Source organism: Echiichthys vipera (genome assembly GCF_963691815.1).
Source record: "Echiichthys vipera genome assembly, chromosome: 15".
Classification (NCBI taxonomy): Eukaryota; Metazoa; Chordata; class Actinopteri; order Perciformes; family Trachinidae; genus Echiichthys; species Echiichthys vipera.
In genome coordinates this window covers 19,650,208-19,670,837 of record NC_139840.1, presented here as the reverse complement: position 1 = coordinate 19,670,837, position 20,630 = coordinate 19,650,208, and the positions used below count along the sequence as shown (strand labels likewise).

General features: G+C 40.8%; 2 protein-coding genes across 3 annotated transcripts; one reads left to right on the top strand and one right to left on the bottom strand.

Annotated features, from left to right (window-relative positions):
- Positions 1–10: 10 nt before the first annotated feature.
- Positions 11–12,226, top strand: rpap2 (RNA polymerase II associated protein 2; the record flags this gene model as incomplete). 2 transcript variants are annotated; one of them, XM_083928799.1, is made up of 12 exons in its annotated part: positions 11–65; positions 1,840–1,885; positions 2,445–2,559; positions 3,578–3,676; positions 3,767–3,832; positions 3,930–4,018; positions 4,108–4,152; positions 4,294–5,425; positions 5,618–5,727; positions 6,254–6,334; positions 7,905–7,973; positions 12,034–12,226. In XM_083928799.1, 12 exons carry the CDS (start codon positions 11–13, stop codon positions 12,176–12,178), a joined length of 2,052 nt encoding a protein of 683 aa, XP_083784925.1. In that variant the 3' UTR covers positions 12,179–12,226. The 2 variants fall into 2 exon arrangements, with proteins under 2 accessions (XP_083784925.1, XP_083784926.1); XM_083928800.1 differs by having other exon boundaries at positions 7,905–7,981; positions 12,044–12,091.
- Positions 12,227–13,965: 1,739 nt separating this feature from the next.
- Positions 13,966–17,777, bottom strand: gfi1aa (growth factor independent 1A transcription repressor a; the record flags this gene model as incomplete). Its single annotated transcript, XM_083927795.1, has 7 exons — positions 17,720–17,777; positions 16,317–16,527; positions 15,932–16,135; positions 14,914–15,320; positions 14,568–14,705; positions 14,271–14,436; positions 13,966–14,144 (listed from the first exon to the last, which is right to left on the bottom strand). Exons 2-7 carry the CDS (start codon positions 16,426–16,428, stop codon positions 13,966–13,968), a joined length of 1,206 nt encoding a protein of 401 aa, XP_083783921.1. The 5' UTR covers positions 16,429–16,527; positions 17,720–17,777.
- Between the last annotated feature and the right edge of the window lie 2,853 nt (positions 17,778–20,630).

Here is a 20,630-nt window from a genome sequence, read left to right as displayed (position 1 = left end):
GGAAACAAACATGGAGACCGAGGAGAGACGGCGGACCAACGGCTCCGGTAAAACCCCTAAAAAAGGTTGGTTTAATTTAATAGTGTGTTATGTTTCTGTTGGATATTAGGCTTTATGAATATGTTAACAAACAAGAAGCAGTTTAAACATTATTCAGTGTTGTTCACGGGTACTTTACTTTAGTTGTTCGGTGCAATATGAATATCCTCAATGTCACTCTATTTAAATAACTTTTTTTACATATATATATATTTCACTGTTGTATTCTTTACTGCAGTATAACCGCACACCATGCTCTATTTTTTTAAATTGTCTGTTTATTAACAAATATAGTGGAACTAGAGCCCCCTACTTACATAAGAGGGGAGCATAACTTTGACCCAGTGATATCCTTTACTTTACCATAGTGAAACAACTAAAAATAGGTAAAGAAATTGCACTATTAAAATGGGCTGCATTTGATGACAAAGTTGCACCAAAAAAATTTGATGAGACATTTAAATATTGGGCAGAAAAAAGCAATTACAGCCATATGCATAACTATCAAAAAGTGTGAAATGATTGCTCTCAAGAACTAAAAAATTAACACGATTTAACTAAGCAGGACTTATTTAGATACCTGCAATTGAGGGATTATTATATATAAAAAGTATTAAAACAAACAAGGACCAAATTCATACTATCATAAAACTACTGCTTCAGGCATATCGCCATCCCATCCCAAAAGCAGTATCTGTTCTATGTGGCTGCTTCATAAGGAAATAAAGTCGACATTATATGTTAAAAATAAGCTGTATGAGGAGATTTCAGAGGGGATATGGCGTGATTTGTGTAAAGCACACTGAACTACTACACAGTCACTGAGATGGAGAGAATTTAATTGGAAGAATCTAATTCACCTAGAATCAAAAGCAAACACTTAAGTGCTCACTGGCCATGTTGGAGATTGTGTAACGACATGGATTCAGATCACACACACACACATGTTTTGGAAATGCATAAATATACTGTACAGACCTTCTGGGGGAATGTTCCGTCAGTTCTCTGCAGTTCGTTGGGATATGTGATTCCTAAACCCTTTCTTGTTCTGTACCTTGGTCTTTTGGATGGATCGGTGCATATAGGAGACAAATGTGTGATCAAGATTCTTCTGGTGGCTGGGAAGAAGGCCGTTACTAAAAACTCTCTCAGGACTGACCTCCCTAGTAACAAACAATTAATGTCACTTATAGATAATATACTGTAAATCAGAACATCTACATACAAGTTGAAAGTGAAAGAAGACCTATATGTTAAAAGATGGGGAAAATGGTTTTCATATAAGGAGAGACTTGATTCTACATAATAGTACACAGGCTCTGTTCTAGATGATTGTTTTTTGTTTGTTTTATCTTCCATACTCCGTAATCCAGAGGCTATTGTCTTGCAATGTATTGTTATCATTGTTAACTAAAATAAATAAATAAAAATTGTTTAAAAGATTGTCTGTTTATTATCCTTCAGTGATGTTGCAATTAATCCCTCAGTGCAGTATTTCCCTTGAACACTTTTTATATCTTTATATTTACTGTAGAAATTTGTGTACTCGCAGTGTTTCTGTATCGTGTGCTTTTCTCTGTTTTATTATGGCATCTCAGGTTTGCTCCAAACTAAGTTTTTTGTGTGTGTGTATATAAATCTATATATATTTATTGTGTGCAGGGACAATAAAGTATCTCTCTATCTTTAGATGCTATAACTGCTTTACTAAATACCAGCACAATGAAAGTCTTCCGTGGGAAACATTTAACAGTCATATCTGCATTTTAACCACGTTTATGAACAATGTTTGTGTTTCAGGAGGTAAACACAACAAAGCACTGACAGCTGAAGAGGAAGCAAGAAGGTATGAAAGGGTATATTTTGTATTAGTGTTAATATTAATGTCGATATAATCATTCATCACCTTTCAATGGAATCGTATTCGGATTAAATCACATGTCGAGATATCGTGATACACAATTAAGTAATCTAAATGATAATAACAAGCACATACTAACTCGGTAGATCTGATGTGAAATATTTTGAGTTCATATTTTGCACTAAATGAGAGAATACTCTACTAAATTGTTATTTTTTAAAGTCTTAAATACACACAGGAGTATACAAAAATAGTCTTCTTTACCATGTGGTTATTTCATACGATACATTTATTTTTTAAATTACCAGAGAACATGCTATATTGTGATATATATCATTAGTGAGATATGAAATTATATATTTATATCAGGATAGAAGATTTTGGCCATATCTCCCAGCCCAATTCATATGCTAATACTCAACAAAGAGTATAATGTTAGTTTAGTTGTAGAAAATTCCTTTTATAATAACATTAAATAATAATAATAATACATGCTAACAAGTAACAACACTTCCCCTAATATGTGTGTTTTATCTTGTGCCAGGAGAGAGGTAGTGAAGGAGAAGTTGAGGGAGAGTTGGGAGCTGGAGAAAAGAGCGCTGAAGGTAGTGGAGCGTCTCCTGGAGGACAGTGTTGCTGAAGACTTCCTGGCTGACTGTGTATGTATCCTCTGAGTTTATTCAGTTTTGCAGCAGATCTACAGAAGCCTCAGCTAACAGCTCACCCATAAATGACCTGTGAATGTTCTTATTTATCCAGGTCATCGTTTTCCGCGGAGCAATTTCAGTCAAAAGCAACTGCACTTGGTTATTTCCTAGACAAATAACCAAGTCCAGTTGCTTTCGACGGAAATTTCTTTGGGGATAAATGATCTGGAAATCCTTGAAAACACCTAAAATTAAAGTGTTTTCAAGGATTTCCAGCATCCGTAGAAACTCTGCAGCCAACACTGGAAAAAAAGTAAATTAGTCCAGATTAAAATGGGCGGAGCTACAAAACTAATAGGACCAGTTTTATGACAGGAGCAGATAATGCAGTACCAGGTCGGCATTACTGTTCAAGACTTCCGTCCATGGACAATCTCTCATCTTGTGCCTAACAGTCTAACAGATGTCACACTCCTGTTCGATCATCTGGGGGTGAGCTGTTTGCTGAGGCTTCTGTAGGTTGAGAATGCAGTTCGAACAGTGCGTGGTTTTTGAATCTAGTGCTTGAATATGTATGTTATATAAAATGGCATATTTGATTTTACACAGAGAAAGAAGATCTCCATATACATTTTTGCATGAAAAATGACTCTTGAAGATTAACAGATGATCAAAATAGTTGGTAATTATACTTCTGTCGAGTTAGTTTTCCTTTCATTTGTCGTTCTTCTGTAGAAAGCTGTCTCAAAACATCATATTGGTTGTTAATAGGAAAATAAATGCACCTTGAAATGCTTGAAAAGTGCTTGAATTTAACTCTGGAAAAGTAGTATGAACCCTCTGACTGTGAGGGGTTTCTATCTAAAGAACATGGGTAATTTTCCTGTCAAATACTGATATGTAAAGTTTACTACTCAGCATTTCAAGACAAATATGTGTTGAAAGCAGTGGAACAGTTTTAATTCACCAAGCATCTGAACACCATGGAAACAAATACGCTGATAATCTTGTTTTCTCCTTTTTTTCACAGGCGAGGTTCATTGTTCCTGCTAATTACAAAGATACTGTAGAGGAGAGATCCATCGCTAAACTGTGCGGTTATCCCATATGTTCAAATAAACTGGGCAAGGTAAAAATCCTTTTTTATATCTTTGGATGCAAGTAATACACGTCATCGCGTCTCTCGTTCTTTATGCTTTTAATCTGACTCATTTTATAGATCCCGACTCAAAAGTATAAAATTTCTACTAAGACCAATAAGGTGTACGACATCACAGAGCGCAAGGTAAGTGCTGATATTTGTGGATTTTAAAAAAAGATGTTTCCTACGTTTATTTTTGAAGAAACGGTCACATTAAAGAATATTTCTCTCTTATTTTTAGTGCTTTTGTAGTAACTTCTGCTACAAAGCCTCCAAAGAGTTTGAGCTACAGATCTCTAATACACCTCTTTGGCTCAGGCAGCATGAGAGGTACAGCATGTGTCCTCAACTATGAAATAATAATTCAGTATTATAATCTTTTACTTATTAAGACTGCTTACTTTCTTTCTCACCAACAGTCCTCCGGAAATTAAATTGATGAAGAAAGGAGATGGGCCTGTGTGGTGAGTGAATATTTAACATATCAGATATCTTTTTTAGAGCTGATTCAACTAACTAATGGATACATCTGACAATGTTTTGTTTGCTGTTTTAAATGTAATACAGGTTTAAAGAGTAATTCAGTGTAACCTCTATGTGTCCAGTGGGAGTTCCGGTGAGGAGGTGAAGCTGTCGGCGAGGCGTCTCCAAGAGGAGGATGTCGAAAACCCTCTCGCCGCTCCACCCGAGGACACTAGCAGCTCTCTACAGGGTTCCACTGCAGCCGGCCTTGGCCACATTGACGACGACTACTGTGAACAGGAGCAGGAGTTCGTCTCCAGTGTGGTTTCCCAGCGACAGGGACTCAAAGTGCACTGGGGCAACCTGCCTAAACGTTCAGATGAAGACATTGAAGGTGATGGAGGGAAGACAGAGAGGCGAAAGAAACAGCGGAGAGAGGGAGGTGAAGAGGAGAGAGAGGGTCATGGAAGTCAGAGCGCAGAGAGGGAGGCAGAAATAAAAGAAGAAGAGAACAGACAGGAGTCGTTTTCTTGTAAAACAGAAGTTGGAACTGATGCTGAAAAACGGCTGCAATCATTAAACACAGACGAACCCAACGGTGAGGTACCAGAGGAGAGAGGCCTGCCAGGTAAATCCAGTGTGGAAGAGGCTGCGGCTCAGCTGAATTTGTGCAGTTTATCGGAGTCATTCACTCACACTGCTCCTCTGCCTATTGACTCAACAGCCACGCAAGCAGAACTCTCAAATCGACTCACTTCTCCGCCATGTAAAGACTCAAACAGCTCAACAGAAAGCAAACGTCTCATCAACACGAACCAAGACACGACATTGCCCAGCCAGCCAGGCCTCCACATTACCCAGGTGGGTATGAGCAAGAGAGGAGCGGCAGGACTACGAGATCTACTCAAAAACTTCACTGCCGGAGCCGAACACGATTCCATGCGGCTGAATCTCCTCGAGTGCCTGAGAATAACGCTAAAGGACTGGAGCACTGCTGAGACCCTGAAGTTCCTGTACGGCCTTGACCATTCACTAGGCTCTCCTTTTGCTGACATTGAAGAAGAAAAAGTGGCAGAGAAGGGAGAGGAGGAGCTGGATGAAGACGACCTTGAGGATGAGGACGCAGAAGGGTTTGATGCTGTGGTGCAGAAGAGACCGTCGGCCGCAGCTCCAGACTACCAGACGCTGCGCCAGGAGACCGAGCAGCTGGAGCTGAGAGTCAGGGAGTTTTATAAAGGGACCTGGATTTTACCCGAGGAGACGCTTGGAAACAAGGTGAGAGAAGGAGGGAGGGAGTGGAGAGAAACGAGAGAAGGGGGAATGAAGATTCTTGTTGTTAGAGACACTGACCACATGGAGGCACTATATAAAAAACATATTGTGTAAACAAGTGTGAGTGGGACAGTATTAAGTGTGTTTACATACTGATTTGCTCTCCAACACTTACACGTCACGTTGTTCCCCCAGCAGGTGACAGTCCAGGACCAGAGCACAAAGGACCCAGCTCTGCCGCTTGTTGACTCTCACGCTCAGCACCTCATCCAGAAACGAATCACAGTGGAGAAGCTCACCAGCTGGTGTGTGTGTGTGTGTGTGTGTGTGTGTGTGTGTGTGTGTGTGTGTGTGTGTGTGTGTGTGTGTGTGTGTGTGTGTGTGTGTGTGTGTGTGTGTGTGTGTGTGTGTGTGTGTGTGTGTGTGTGTGTGTGTGTGTGTGTGTGTGTGTGTGTGTGTGTGTGTGTGTGTGTGTGTGTGTGTGTGTGTGTGTGTGTGTGTGTGTGTGTGTGTGTGTGTGTGTGTGTGTGTGTGTGTGTGTGTGTGTGTGTGTGTGCTTTTATTTGTGTCTGAATGTGTATGCGTGTCTCTGTCTGAAAAGTGTGTTTATTGATATGCGTGGGCAAGCTGCTGGAAGAGTCGTACAGCTACAGGACTCGATATTGATTTTAGAAACACATTTATGTAAACTTAACTCCACATGCTCAGTATTTATCGTATCCGTATCCTTCTACCTCACGTTAATGGCATACATTTATTGACAGTGAATATTTTTTTGTTGTTGTTTGTCTCTTTGTCCCTCATCGTTTTATCTCTGTGTTTGTGTTGCAGCCTCAGAAACATCGTCGGTCCTCTGCGTCTCACAATGAATGACGTCGCTACTGACCTGAACAACCTGGTCAGGACATTCAGGTCAGTGTATATACACACACACACACACACACACACACACAAATATCTTTTCTTTTTGGTCTGGTGATTTTAGCACACAGACGAGGCTTAAAATAGTTTTTATCATCACGCCGGTCATAGCCACGGCCAGAGGCGTTACGTTTCGGGGTTGTCAGTGTCCGTCCCGTTCTTGTGAATGTGATGAATTACCTGGAGGGATTTTCTTCAAATGTGGCACAATGACTCAAAGATGAACTGATTAGGTTTTGGAAGTCATTCTCAAAATGAGAATTCCTACAGTAATTATGACAACATTTCCCACAAATGTCTTATAGAATAAAATTATGAAGTTAAGACATATTATCTCCAAAAGGTCAAAGGCCAACTGTGACATCATAATGTTTCCGTCCATTATTCATAAATACAAAAATATGAAATATTCCTTCTTAACTTTTTATGAGATTCCTTCAAAGTCTACACAAATGTGCTGTCAAATTAAAAAAAAAACCACAATCTTAAATATTTTCCTTGCCCGGTAGTAGTCAGTGTATCAGCTTATTAAAAAAAAATCTTTAAAGCGTGTACCAGAATTAAACATTTCCTGCCATAGAAGTACTCTGTGTTCCCATTGGCTGGTTAGGATGTTTTCAACAGGAGTGCTATTAAATCACTGGAGTGAGTGAGTAACACCTCCAGAGTCCTGCTTCCAGGAATTCTCTTTTCTGCTGTCAGAGAATATACACAGCGCTGTCACACACGCATACATCACTGCAGTATTGCGGGCAGTGTTTGTGGTTGTCGGTCCGGCCTTATGCACATTTTGTTTTCCTAGTTTTCTTATCATCAGAATCAGGCCATTTTTGACACCTGCCTATAGATAAGATTGCTACTAGATGTTTGTGCATGTTCACATCTGTGGTTCGACTGATTTGTAACATGCAGACAAATGTCCTTACATGCAGGGTTTCTACGCAGTATGGAATTTAATTTAAGTCATTTCCAGGTCTGGATAAGTCTAGAAAAAGGGAAAGAATATGGAAAATGTTTGTGTTGTTTCCAGACTATTATCTCACTTTCTAGAATTAAATATATAATATAAACAAATCAAAACAAGTTTACCAACACAAAATGGCTGATCTGTAGATGATATGAAACTAATCAAGCTGGCAGCAATTTTAAGCCATATGTACGGGTAAAAACACTGTTGTCTCGTCAAAGCATCTAGCACTAGACTCTCAACATCTTTTGCCCAAGCGAAAGGAGACACCAGCCGACCCACAAGTAGGCCTGATGAGTTATTAAGTTATTAATTGCACTCTTTAAGCATTTAACTTGAATAAAATGCTGTGAATTGAACATGTCTCGGTTTGGAGCTCATTCACTTTTATGAGCTACAATACTTAGGTAAAAATGTCTTGTGATTACTTGGCAACATAATGGCATACATGGTCAGAATTTAAAAAACGTCCCCCGAGAAGTCTGGAAAAGTCTGGAATTTTGAAATGGAAAAACCTTAGGAACTCTGTTAATGAAAAATATTTCAGTTACGACCGACCTGTTGCTCATTTCATTTTATTTCTTAACACCACAGGTTCACCAACACAAACATCATCCACAAAACTCCAGAGTGGACCCTCATCGCCGTTGTGCTTCTCCATCTGTAAGTTTGTGTGTGTGTGACTTAAGAAGACGCAGCATGACAGCTGGACAGTCTGCCCCTCACTTGTAGAGGAGAGTAGTGAGAGGGAATAAAGATATGACAAGGAAATCAAGAGGCCAAGGATTTACCGCTCAAAACCATTCTCACTGCCTGGGTATGATAATTTCATATCATTATTATTATAGAGACCCAAATCATCATGGTTATCAGTATTATTATGGTGATACACAAGTTTTATTTTGAAAACCACAAAACACTTTTTCTTTGCATAAACAATTTTTTTTAAATAACACGCCTTCTGCAGCTTTTTTCTTTTTGCATGTTCTGCAGACAGAGTAAAGGTCACGTTTCTCTCAGCACTCTTATTAAAAACAAAATACGATGACACTTCAGAAAAATCTGTGGAGCGCTGCCACTTCCTTTTGCCATGTTTTCATTAACACTAAAGCCATGTTTCTACGCCTGCATCTTAAAAACTATTGCCAGTTTTGGTCGATGCTGGACTGTATTTACCGTGAGTCTTCAAAGCGGTTTTAATGATAATTAGACTTTGAATCAGTGACACTGACCATGTGGAATTTTACCACAGTTAAACCATTTCATCCCTTGTGCATCTGCTTGTGTGTACATGAATGAATGAAGTGTGTCTTCTTTTAAATCATGTAGTTTATAAAGAATAAGCTACACTTAAAGGTAGATTGAGCTATTCTAATCCAATTCCAAATCTCAAATGGGAAACAAGCAAAGTGGACCTCTGCACACAACACTGTTCTGTTGGTGCTCAGGCAGTGGACAGGTAAAGACTTTGGATGTATAAAGAGAAAGGCAGCAGGAGGGTCAGTAAATCTGAAACATGCTAACGTTTTGAACGAGCCCTCGTGGGAGGCGTGTATTTTTTTAGGTGCTGAGTTCAAATATCAACGATCTTCTTTCTCCAGAAGTGCAGACTCCACCTTTTTAAATAAGGTGATGTAAGTAAAAGTGAAACAAACAGCAGACGGAGTTCTATACAATAATTGTTTCAAAGATGCATGATGTGATCGGGTAGAAAGAAAATCCTTTTTTTTTTTTTGCATTAATTGTTTGATGATCAAATCAACACAGCAGCTGCGGATCATGGTGCTTTTGACAAGACGCTATATGGTGTGACACGGTTTTTAGTGTGTGTGTGTGTGTGTGTGTTACCGTGTGTGTTTGTGTTTGTGTGTCCGTGTGTGTTTTGCTGGCAGTTCATGGACAGTTCCGTGCTGCTCCCGCCTAAGTACACAGACGCCTCACGCCTTATCTCCACCAGATTGCTTCTCCCCAGATCCGTGATCAAGAACAGAAGACACACACAAGTAGTTTAGTTAAACACACACACACACACACACACACACACACACACACACACACACACACACACACTTCCTCTGTATACATCCAGGCAAAATGAGCACTTTAAATTACCCCGGCTGGGAAAACTCTCACCTGATGCCCGGCTGACTCTGATTTATGCCTCCCTCGGTGGCCCTGCGTCACTCTGCATCAATACCACAACTTGCATTGTTAGGCCTCTTGAACTTAACAAAAGAATACAGTAAGAGTTGTTCAGCTTGACGGGCAGTAGGTCACACAAATTTATAACTCTTAAAGCAACAAAGCTTTGGGACAAACTCTATACTGAAATAGCTTTACATAAAAAAAAAAAACATTAGGTTGCAAAGGTGAGTTAGTGGGGGTTGATCATGAAATCATTTTGTACATTGTGGTAGTTGAAATAGTTTAAATGAAATACCTGTAAGAATGAAAAGAGATTTTACATAATTATCTTACACTAATGCTCAGTAAACTATACTATACTAAGGTCTGTTATCTGTGCACTGTGGTTTTAAACTGATTGTAGGTGTTGAATGTTTAAAACCTCTGATTTTATCTAGTGTAACGGATGAACCGCTTAACCTGTGTTTATTGCGTGTTCAGATATTGTGAATGGTTGCGTGACGAGCCGTAGGAAGACTCATCATCACGACAGCTTTTATTTCATCTGTTTTAGATGATCTGCCCTTCCAGAAAGATTTTCTCTCTTTGTCACACGTCCCCGCTGCTCCTCGATGATTTCATTAGTCCCCATTTAGCATCAAGCTTCTCCATCCTTCCATTCCTCCATCATGAATAATTTGGTGCGCTGCCTTCTCTATCTGCTGCACGGCAGCTGTGGAGCTAGTCTGGCCTCTATTGTTCAGGCCAGCTGAATAATGGATACCCCCCTCCTGCAACACTAGACCCTGGGGTGAACCGGAGATTAACCAGCAGTGCACCTCCACACAGGTAGACAGGACAGGTAGAGGGGGAGGGACGGGGGTTAGAGAGGTGACGGGGATCAGGTGGAAAGTTGCAAACAGTGGATTTATAGCTGGAGATAAACACTCTTTACGTAGGAGTGCTGGTTCTGTGCACATGTGTAATTCACTAATGATTATGCTGCGTTCATTTGTAATCGGAAATCAGGAATTTCTAACTTCTGAGTCAGGCTTTTAGAACGTGTGTATAGGAGACGGACTAGGAGTAGAGAGATGAATGTGTTTCAATAAAGTTTAAAAAAGAGCTAAAAATTTAAAATTGTCAACACACAGTGACCATGAACGTGACAAGATGGAGGCTCTGAAATAACCGGCTCGCCTGCAGTTACATCTTATTGCAACAGAGGCCGCTAGAAACGACATATGTCTATTCTTATGGAGTACAAGTTTAAAGAGTTGACTTGAGACATGACTCGTCTGTTTTCATTTAATGGTTTCAGTCTAAATATTAAAGATTAAAAATATTGTCAATGTTGACATTACATGTGTCACTGGAGAAGAAGTTAAGAAATAAATAAGATTAAGCTTTATGTTTATTTACTTTATAGTCTGCCAGTACTTAAAAGTGTTGGGGGGAGAGAATGCGTTTTTGGTAAATAAGCTTTTGTAAAGTTTTTTGTTTAATTGCATGTATTTCACTGAAAATCATTAATTATAATACAAATTTAGTTAATTGTCATACTTTAAACATGTTAGATTATTTTTTTATTAGACAGCTACTTATACCTTGACTTTATTCTTTTATCAAGACCTGAAAACTGGTCAATGACTGGAGTCACATGTCTGCTGAGATCTTCAGGAATCAGGACTCAATCAGGAACCTTCATACTGTGATGATAATGATGATAACATCTACAGGCAGACGTCCTGAATGAGACTCAAAACAGGGACATTTACTGTGCATGTAAACACACTGATGTCAGATGCAGTAATGAATTCAAGGACATTGCTCAGTGGCGCATGAAGCCGAAAAAGTTAAATTTCCATGTCTTAAACTACCCGGATGATCGACACTACTTCCGTCATACTTCTGCACTGTTGAGCCCATAGAGGAGGTGACCTAGAGACTTCAGGTTTAGCACTCGGACTAACTTGAAAGTGGATTCAAATATTTAATCGTGTGACTTTTGAAATGTTATTGATCAAATTTTGATGGGAGATGAGTGATTTCACAGAGTTTTAATGTATCAATGTAAGTCAATGGGAGAAAAAATCTTTCGGAGCCACGTGGCATCACGTGATGGACGTTGAAGTTGTAATTCCAGCATCTGGCCACGATGTCCAATTGGCTTCAAGGTCCGGTGCACTTCCTGGGGCCTGGTTTTGCATCATTTTGAGTTGGGTTTTTTTGGCAGATTTTGATTTGGTTTGGTTTATTTATGGCTATAGAAAGACAAAAAACAAAAATCCAAGGGATAACATGTGAAAGCGATGAACACGTTTTTCCAACATGGTCCCTGGTGGAAAAGGACAGGACAAACAACACATGCAAACACATTTTTTTTGCTGTCAAACTGCCTTGTGTTATGGTACAAGATGTCTTATACTCTGTTCCTACACCGTTCACCAGAACCCAGAATGCCCACAGACCTTGAGTAAAGTATCCCTTTAATGTTCATTTTTTGTTTTGGTGTTTGTCTGGTATGTTGTTCAGGAATCCATCACAACAGTAGCCTGGGGTCGGTGTGTGTGAGATTGTGTATAATCTTGTGTTTCAGGTTGTCTGAGGTGTCTCCGGTGGTGCGAGAAGCCATGGAGACGCCAGCGTCAGCCGAGTATTTGAACACTCTGATGAAGGAGCTCGGTCTTCAGGAGCAGGACCTTCTGAACTTAGTCAGGCTGTTTAAAACCCCGGCACACTGAGACATACACAGGCACACACACACACACAGCCATATGCACTAAGGATCACTGACTGAATGAAATACATATATGTGGGTATCTGACATTTTCTATAATGTTCTTTTTCCACAAATAAAGTTGGTTGTAATAACTTTTGAAACAAAATGTCTTTTTGTGGTTTGTGTTTACTCGTCATCCAGGACTGTGTTTAAGTACAGATGTGAGGTGTTTCTTCTCATGCAGCTTTCTACTTCTACTCCACTACACTTCAGAGGGAAATATTGTGCTTTTTACTACAATCATTTGACAGTTTTAGTTTCTTTAGCCTACAATGAGATTTATGCAAACAAACCAAAAAAGCATATTATAAAAAAGCAAACATGTCGTATTGGTATGAATTTAAGTACCCATCACTAGGTTATATACAGTAAAGTACAGCTGAAACGGTGAGTCGATGACTTAAATGACATCTGTAATGATAATCACTTTATGCAAAAATGCCAAACATTTCATGGTTCCAGCTCCTCAAATGTGAAGATTTGCTTCTTTTCATTTAAAATCATTTTAATTTATTTGGATTGTTGGTTGGGCAAAGCAAGCGTTTGAGCTCCGGATAATAGTTAATCGTTTTTTCACTATTTTCAGAATGTTTACAAACCAAAAAAATCAGTAATGGATCAAAATAATCAGCAGATTAATGCATAATGAAAATAATCATCAGTTGCAGTCTGATACAAAATAGTTCAAAATTAGCTCCACCTCAACCAACAATAATCAAACCCTGCTTTCACCTTAATGCATGATAATATTCTAATTAGAGAAATACAATTTTAGGGGCTTTTTTACATTAAGTATAAAAAGTCACTCAAAGTATTTTCTGATCATAGAAGCGTTACTGTGCAGCGTGTGCACAATCTGTGGTGAGATGTGTGCAAATCAAACCCTTGATGTTTCAGAGCCGTGCATGTTTAACCTCTGCAGGGACAAATAAATCACACCCAGCTTTTCCCAGTGAAAAACGCCATGTGGCCTCGCTGCTTGTTGCTGTGCTGCAATAAAAGTGACGCTATTTCTCCAGACTTCCTTCACATGGAGGTTTATGGCACCATAATGGCATTTGTTATATGGGTATGTTAACAATGCGTGTGTCTGAAAATATTTGGTTTGGACCAGGTGGCGCACGCAACAAAACGTTTTTTTTATTTAATAGTGGAGATATAACTTTGACCTGTCATGCAGATTGGGGACGTGATTGATGGCCTGCATGGTTTTACACAGCTTCTCGTTTTTCACAACGAATACAGACAGTGGATAAAGGCAGAGACAGATTTTTTTTTTTGAGAATTAAAACTTGATAAGTGTTTTTTCTTATCATTTAGAAACTAATTAAATATAGAAAGACTGAAATTAAAGGCTTGCAGATTACTAACTAGAAGAAAAACTGACCAGTGAGCTCCAAAAGTTAATATTTAAACGCTGGCTAAATAACAAATTTACTATTGGTATTACTATTTTCTACTGAATCTGGAGTTTGATCATTGAAAACTGGTATTTCATTTATTGATTTTTAACTCTCAGCTTTGGAAATCAGTGTTGACAGCCTAAATGCTTTTTAATTTGAATAAAACTGTAAAAACACACTCGATAAATAAACTTTTATTATCATAAAGTCAACCAGAATACCTCAGGCTAAATAATTAATGACATTCAACAATAGGAAAAGGCAGAGCGATGGGGCAAACGGTATAATAAAATAAAACACGACCATGTGAGTTAGTCGGAGTACATTAAAAGTGCAGGAAGTCCGCTCATTTGAGTCCGTGCTGCGTCTCCTTGTGTCTCCTCAGGTCCACCTTCCTCTGGAAACCTTTCCCGCAGAGGTCGCAGCCGAACGGTTTGAAGCCCGTGTGTTTCCTGCTGTGCGTGATGAGGTTGGAGCTCTGACTGAAGGCCTTCCCGCACACCTGACACTTGTGCGGCTTCTCACCTGCAGCGGTTAAGGAAGGAGATCACAGCACAGTTGGAAAAACGTAGAGAGCATCGTTTTTACGCACGGTGAGGAATTTAACAGTGAGCGGCTTTTGCTTTTGTTTGTGTCGGTTGTGTGGCTCACCTGTGTGGATGAAAGTGTGTTTTTTCATGTCTGACTTTTGGTGGAACCTCTTCCCGCAGTACTGGCACGGATAAGGCCGCGTGTCCGAGTGGATGAGCAGGTGCGTGGACAGCGTGGAGGAGCGCTTGAAGCTTTTGCCGCAGATTTTACAGCTGAAGCTCCTCTCCTGTAAAACGTGTAAAAAGTCAATAGAAATCCTGAAAACATTGGATTTATCTGATAAAGCCTAAAGTAAAAACTTAGGCTGCTTTGGGCCTTTGAGTTCAAATGCCAGAGTCTATTTCCAGAGGCCTATACCTGCGAGTGCACCGCTCTGTGCTGATCCAGGCTCACTGCGTGTCCGAAGGTTTTCCCGCAGATCCCGCACTCAAACGGCCGCGTCCCGCTGTGCGACCGCCGCACATGAACCTCCAACCCGTGAGGTGTGGAGAACACCTTTGTGAAAAAATGGACGGATGACATTTTTAGTTCGACGTCAAAGTAAAAAGGAAAACATACTGCATCGTCACACACTGTACGTTTGAAATTATATTTAAAGTAAACTTGAACATAAGAATATAATGGACATAACGTCTGAGCACCAATAAAACACCATTAAGAGCATTTGTAACACTACAACAACAGGACTGGTATGGTCTGGTACCTTGCAGCATTTAATGCACTTGTAGGATCCACTTGACTCGATGTTAGAGCAAATTAAGTCATTTTCAGACTTGATCTCGGTACCACGAGTCTTCTGCTTTACATCCACATACAGCGCGTCTTCATCCCGCATCCTGCAGATTTGGTGGGCCGCTGGAGAAAAGTCCTGGTAGCACCCGGCCACCTGGCCCTGTTGTGCGTAACGAGGCTCGGCGCCGCTGTCCTCCTCTGCACCGTAGATGCTAACGGGTGAGTGAAGCTCCCTGTGGCGCTGGAGGTGGCGATGATACGGCCCCTGAACCAGATGCCTCAGCTCAGAGCCGGAGTACGCAGTCCAGGAGTAAGGAAAGAGCGGGACGTTGAAGTGGTGGCCGTCCTCCGCTGCTGGTGTGGAGCATTTCTCCGAATCTGGAAGCGTATTTGGATTTAGTGTGAGTTGATATTCTAACTGATGAGTGGACTCTGAAGCTCGCGGCTTAAAGATTGACCAACTATAACATTGCTTTTAGCCTAACTTGAAATGGCTTCTTGATATTCGTAAAAGTAACTTCAGAACTTTAAACCCTCAAGTCCCCCCATCAAAATTCTGCACCATAACGTATCAAAGAAAGTGCAATAACTGATGACTACTTCAGTTAAATCAATTATTGAATGCATATCAAAAGTAGACCTGTCAATGAGCAGTCTAGTCTTGTCTTGGCTGTGCATAAATATTGACGATTAATGTTCTTCATCTTTGTTCTCCTCCATAACAATCATAACTAACATCAGGATATAAGTGGTGACACTGCTGAAAATGAATGAATCAAACGCGTTTCCCCACTCGTGAAGATGAAGTGGATTAATGGAAACTGTTGAAAACTAAAAACAACAAAAACAAGTAAAATAAGTTCAGTATGACCTGTGATAATGCCACGCTCACATTTCAAATAGGCCAAACACCGACTGTTGTATATTTGAATAGCCTGCTCCTCTGACACTTCTGAAAACAACTTTAGAAAAAGATGGATGAAACAGACCTGGCGAGGAGGAGGGAGACGGGGGACGCCAGAAATCACAGTCGGAGGATCGATCACACACGCTGCCTCCGCAGCTCAGCGGCGAGCTGGAGGACAGCGACCCCGGGGACAGCAGCCTGGACCCGGGGGACAGTCTGTCAGCGCCGGCGCTCACATCCTCCTGCGGCTCCGAGTTGGACTCAAACTCCACCTGAGATTTGGTCTCTAATAACAGAAGAGGAGCGTAATGAAACTGACTGACTGGGCAACTGGTGTCTAATTGTAGATAGGGGAAATTCGTTTTGATGGGAAAAAAATCTAATGTGAATCATTTCCAAGGAGTCTAATTGCTCTCACTGACAACATTCAACCATTTTCATGCGTAATTACGCACAAACGAATTTACCTGCGCACACGTGTGCCAGAAGAGTGTCCAGTCCACTGTAGTCATCGTCCAGGTACCGGGGCTGGTGGTAGCTGTGGGCCCTTTTACTCTTCACCAGGAAAGACCTCGGCATGTTTTTCTTTGACTCTTCTTTAGTCGATATTTCGGCTCTGCACAGGTCTGAATCCCTCCACTTGACTTCGACCGTCCCCACGCTGCTCTGACCTTATCTCTGGACAGATTGGAACACTATTGGTTGACAGGCGAGACGGCGTTGGGATTTTTGGCAGGCTATTACGCATGCGCTAAGAGGCCGTATCGTTTACCAGGTGTCGCGGGGCAGGTGGCCAAAAGAGGGACCACCGTCCCCCCAAAGGATGGGATTGGAGAGGACGTATTGTGTGTCCATATGTAGCCTATAGCTATAAATGGGACGGAGGCTGAATCACTTAACAGGAAGTTTACATACAAAGAGTTTATATGTTGGCGCAGACTAAACCTTCATTACCTAAACTGCTGGTGTGATATTAATTAACTGGTAATTTGATCACAGTGTAGACTGTTTATAAACGAGAAAACCTAAAATGATTCCTCAAATAATGTATGTTTTTACGGCTAAAGAGGTTTTTTTAAATCAATTTCCATTTGGTGTCCACAGTTGGAAAAGCAGTTTAAACATGGAAATAAATTAAAATAAAGAAAACTGAGATTGGATTGCGCGTTTTTTTAGTCTATTACAGTGGTTGGAAATGTGTAAAAAAAAAAAAAAAACTAACTCTAAATGAATTGAAAATATTATACATTTTTATAAATAAATTAAATGTATCTGATAAATTTGATTAATAATCAAGCCAAATAATTAAAAAAACAGGCTGGAAACGATATCATTTGTATGTGATGAGACATAAAACTGTGAGTGTCTGTGGATGTGTGCAGGCAGAGCAGGCTGTTATGGATAATGACCTATTTGTTTGACTGGTTGTAAAGTGATCCTGTTAATGAGACGCTGCTCTGCACAACAGCCTGCATGTGGGGAGCTGGAGTATCCCTTTACAGTTACACTGCTTCAGCTTACCCGCACTGACTCCAGCCTTATTGTTTTACATCATTAAAACCCCCTCCCTGCCCATACTCAGGCACGATTAGACTGTCCACTGACAGAGATGCAGGACAGGAGACACAAGTGCCAAGTGGAAATATTGAAAATAAGAACAATTAAACCACCCTTATAGGGAAAAGGCTTCAGTTTAAATCTCAAATCATAGCCAAGATTTGGGCTTTTGTTCAAGGTCAAAGCAAAGCGTTATTGATTTTTCTGCGATGTGGGAACAGAGTTTGTTTGATGCAGCTGCAACAAGTTAGAGACCTGCAAGGAAAGCACAGATAGCAGAGGCATAAAGCTGAAACACATGTCCCATACTCACACAGAACTCCCTCCACAGGTACAATATCCCAGCTCTGAAGACGCACTCTGCCCTGAACTCTCTCCACATTTAGTCTAAACGTTTAAACATCAGGCACAAGCTGCAGAGAGACACAACAAAACCCTTGACTCCTAACACTGGCAGTCACACACACACACACACACACACACACACACACACACACACACACACACACACACACACAACACACACACACACACACACACACACACACACACACACACACACACACACACACACACACACACACACACACACACACACACACACACTCTCTCTCTCTCTCTCTTTCCTCCCCTCCCTCTTTGAAATACATTTTCATGTTAGTCAGCCATGACAGTCAAACAAAATCACTGATTCATGTTTTGATAAATCCACCGGTGTCATAATCTTTGTGCATTTGCATTGTACAAAGATAAATCTGCTTTTAGAATTGATTTCTTTTCATTCTTTCAAGCTGGATCAAAGCAACGTTTCTGTGAGTCATTTACCTTTGGAACACTTTTCATGTCGACATGTTTCAGATGATGCCAGAACTTTACTTACACAAATGTTTCACTCGCTGAAATTGGTAAAAAAGAAGAAAGAAATCGTTCCATAAAATCGAACCACATGAAATGTTTAAGATCTAATTCTCACCTCTCCTTCCACTAATGTGCAGATAGCAATGATTATTTACACAGGACACAGAATTTCAGCCTTAAGAGCAAATATATCTTAAAGTTTAAGTCAAATTATTTCTACATGGCAACATCTATCCCAGATTGCTCAATCACATCTCATGAAAGACATTCAACCACATATTTTAAATGCTGTAAAATATTACAATGCGTGAAATTCAGCTGCTGATTGACGCTGACAGCATTCACATTATTAGATGAAAATGTGAGACACACAGAGGAGAACTGTAGGTTTAATGCTCAGAGTTACACACTGACTCAGAACAGGAAACCAAACGCAGAGTCGAGAAGACGCTATCAGTGTTGCCACAGCCTCTTGTCTCTCTGTAGCCCCTTCTCACCCCCACAGACCTTGATTCTCACTCTTTTAGTTTTACAGCAAGTATGTGATTGAAATAGAAGCCTGATCGCAGGAGGAGGGGCTTTCTGGCGTTTGTGCTTTGCTTTTTTCGCAGCAGCACTTGTCTACCTTGTCAAAGGTGCGGATCACAGTCATGGGGTTAAATAAAGACTTGTATTGGTTGAGCCATGAGGTTATTTTCTTAAGCTCAACCTCAGGCCTTGCAAGGCCAGAGAGAGACTGTGGGGACTCCTCGTAGTTTTAAATATAACCGCGGCTGCAGCTTTCATACCACATGTATGTGAATGTTGACAAGTGGAGAAGAGTGCACGGCAGTCTGTCAAAATGTTTTCTTGATTTTGACTTCATGCAAATGTACGTAAGAGCTGCACGATTCAATTATTTAATCCCTGTTCAAGTTAGCCGAGCGCTGAAGCAGAAGTAGCCGGCCCGTACGCCTGCTCCATGGGCCCAACGGTGTGGAAGCAGTGCTGATCAGCTGGGTATTTAGATCCTTTTCCCCAACCCGTTCTCATCCCGATGCGTCATATACAGCGGCTTTGTCAGGACCCCTTGGAGTCACTTGTCAGCGGCGTCCAACTATTACGCTCTACTAGTGGTTAACGTAAATTCACTCGTTAGGTTTAGGCAGCTAAACCACTTGGTTGACCTGTGCGTCAGACTCAAACGCCAAGGGTCGCGACAAAACAGCGGTATTTAACGCCCTGTGAACGAGGCTGAACTCCTGGCTAATCCAAAAATGGACAGAGATGGCGTGAAAGACGGAGCCGAATGAAGTCTACAGTTTATGCACCACCTGTCACCCAAAGCAGCCATGCCTTTAATTAGGCAGAACTTTAAGTTTAATATAATTTAAAGGGGTAAAGTTGAATAAAAGTCCAACACCTGTACAGTTGCATTTTAACATGGGTGTCTACAGGGATTGACCTGCTTTCTTCTTGATCAACTGCAGTTTTTGGCACTTTGCAGTCCACGTTTGCTTCATATTGCAGCTCCGGAGGTTGATGAGTGTCATACCAGACCAAATAATGCAGCCAATCTGCTGAATTCAACTTTTACATTTCTAAGAGCGAGATTTCTCTCTTCTTTCAAACCGCACATAGTCTCACTTTAAGTCAGACTGTCGACAAGTGAAACTTAAGTAGATTTTGTTTTTGCAGACGGAAATAGAAACAACTTTCACACTTAAGAGAAGACTCTAAACCAGTGCTTATTCCTGCTGTACATAATCACAAGAAGCAGATTTTTTTACTCAGTATAGTGCGTGTAAGGGATTCATGGCCGATTGTGGCTAAACTGACTTTCCCTGGTTTCTGTTTCTGTTTAGTCCCAGCGTTCACCTCTGCACCTCCACTCTGCTGTGGCATCTCACTGAAAACCACATCATGCTATCTCATCCCCTCACAGGTTCCTTTGGCTCCAGAACTCTAACCACAGTTTGACAACCCCCTCCCTCTCTCTTTTAAACTATCTCCGTCCCTTTTCCTCCAGCTACAATCTGATTTTAGCACTTTTGCATCAGGTTCAACTGCGAACAGACTGCCTTTCCCGCCAGTGGCTGTCTCCCTGAGCTCTCAGCTGGCCCCAACTGCAGCCACCAGATAGGGACCGAGTGTGAACACAATGAATGATTTACTGGACGCCGCTGACCGCAAGGCAGTTCTTCTTTCACACAGGAGGTCCACAAAGGTCTTGTTTTTCTCGCATACACTCACTTCAAATCTTTTCATCCTGCAGCAGTAGGGGAGCTACTGTACGTTGATTTGATTTATGTTAAAGGTGTACATGTTTGGATGATTATTCTGATTAAACTTTGACTCTTGCTGTATGATGCCATACCCTAAAGTTC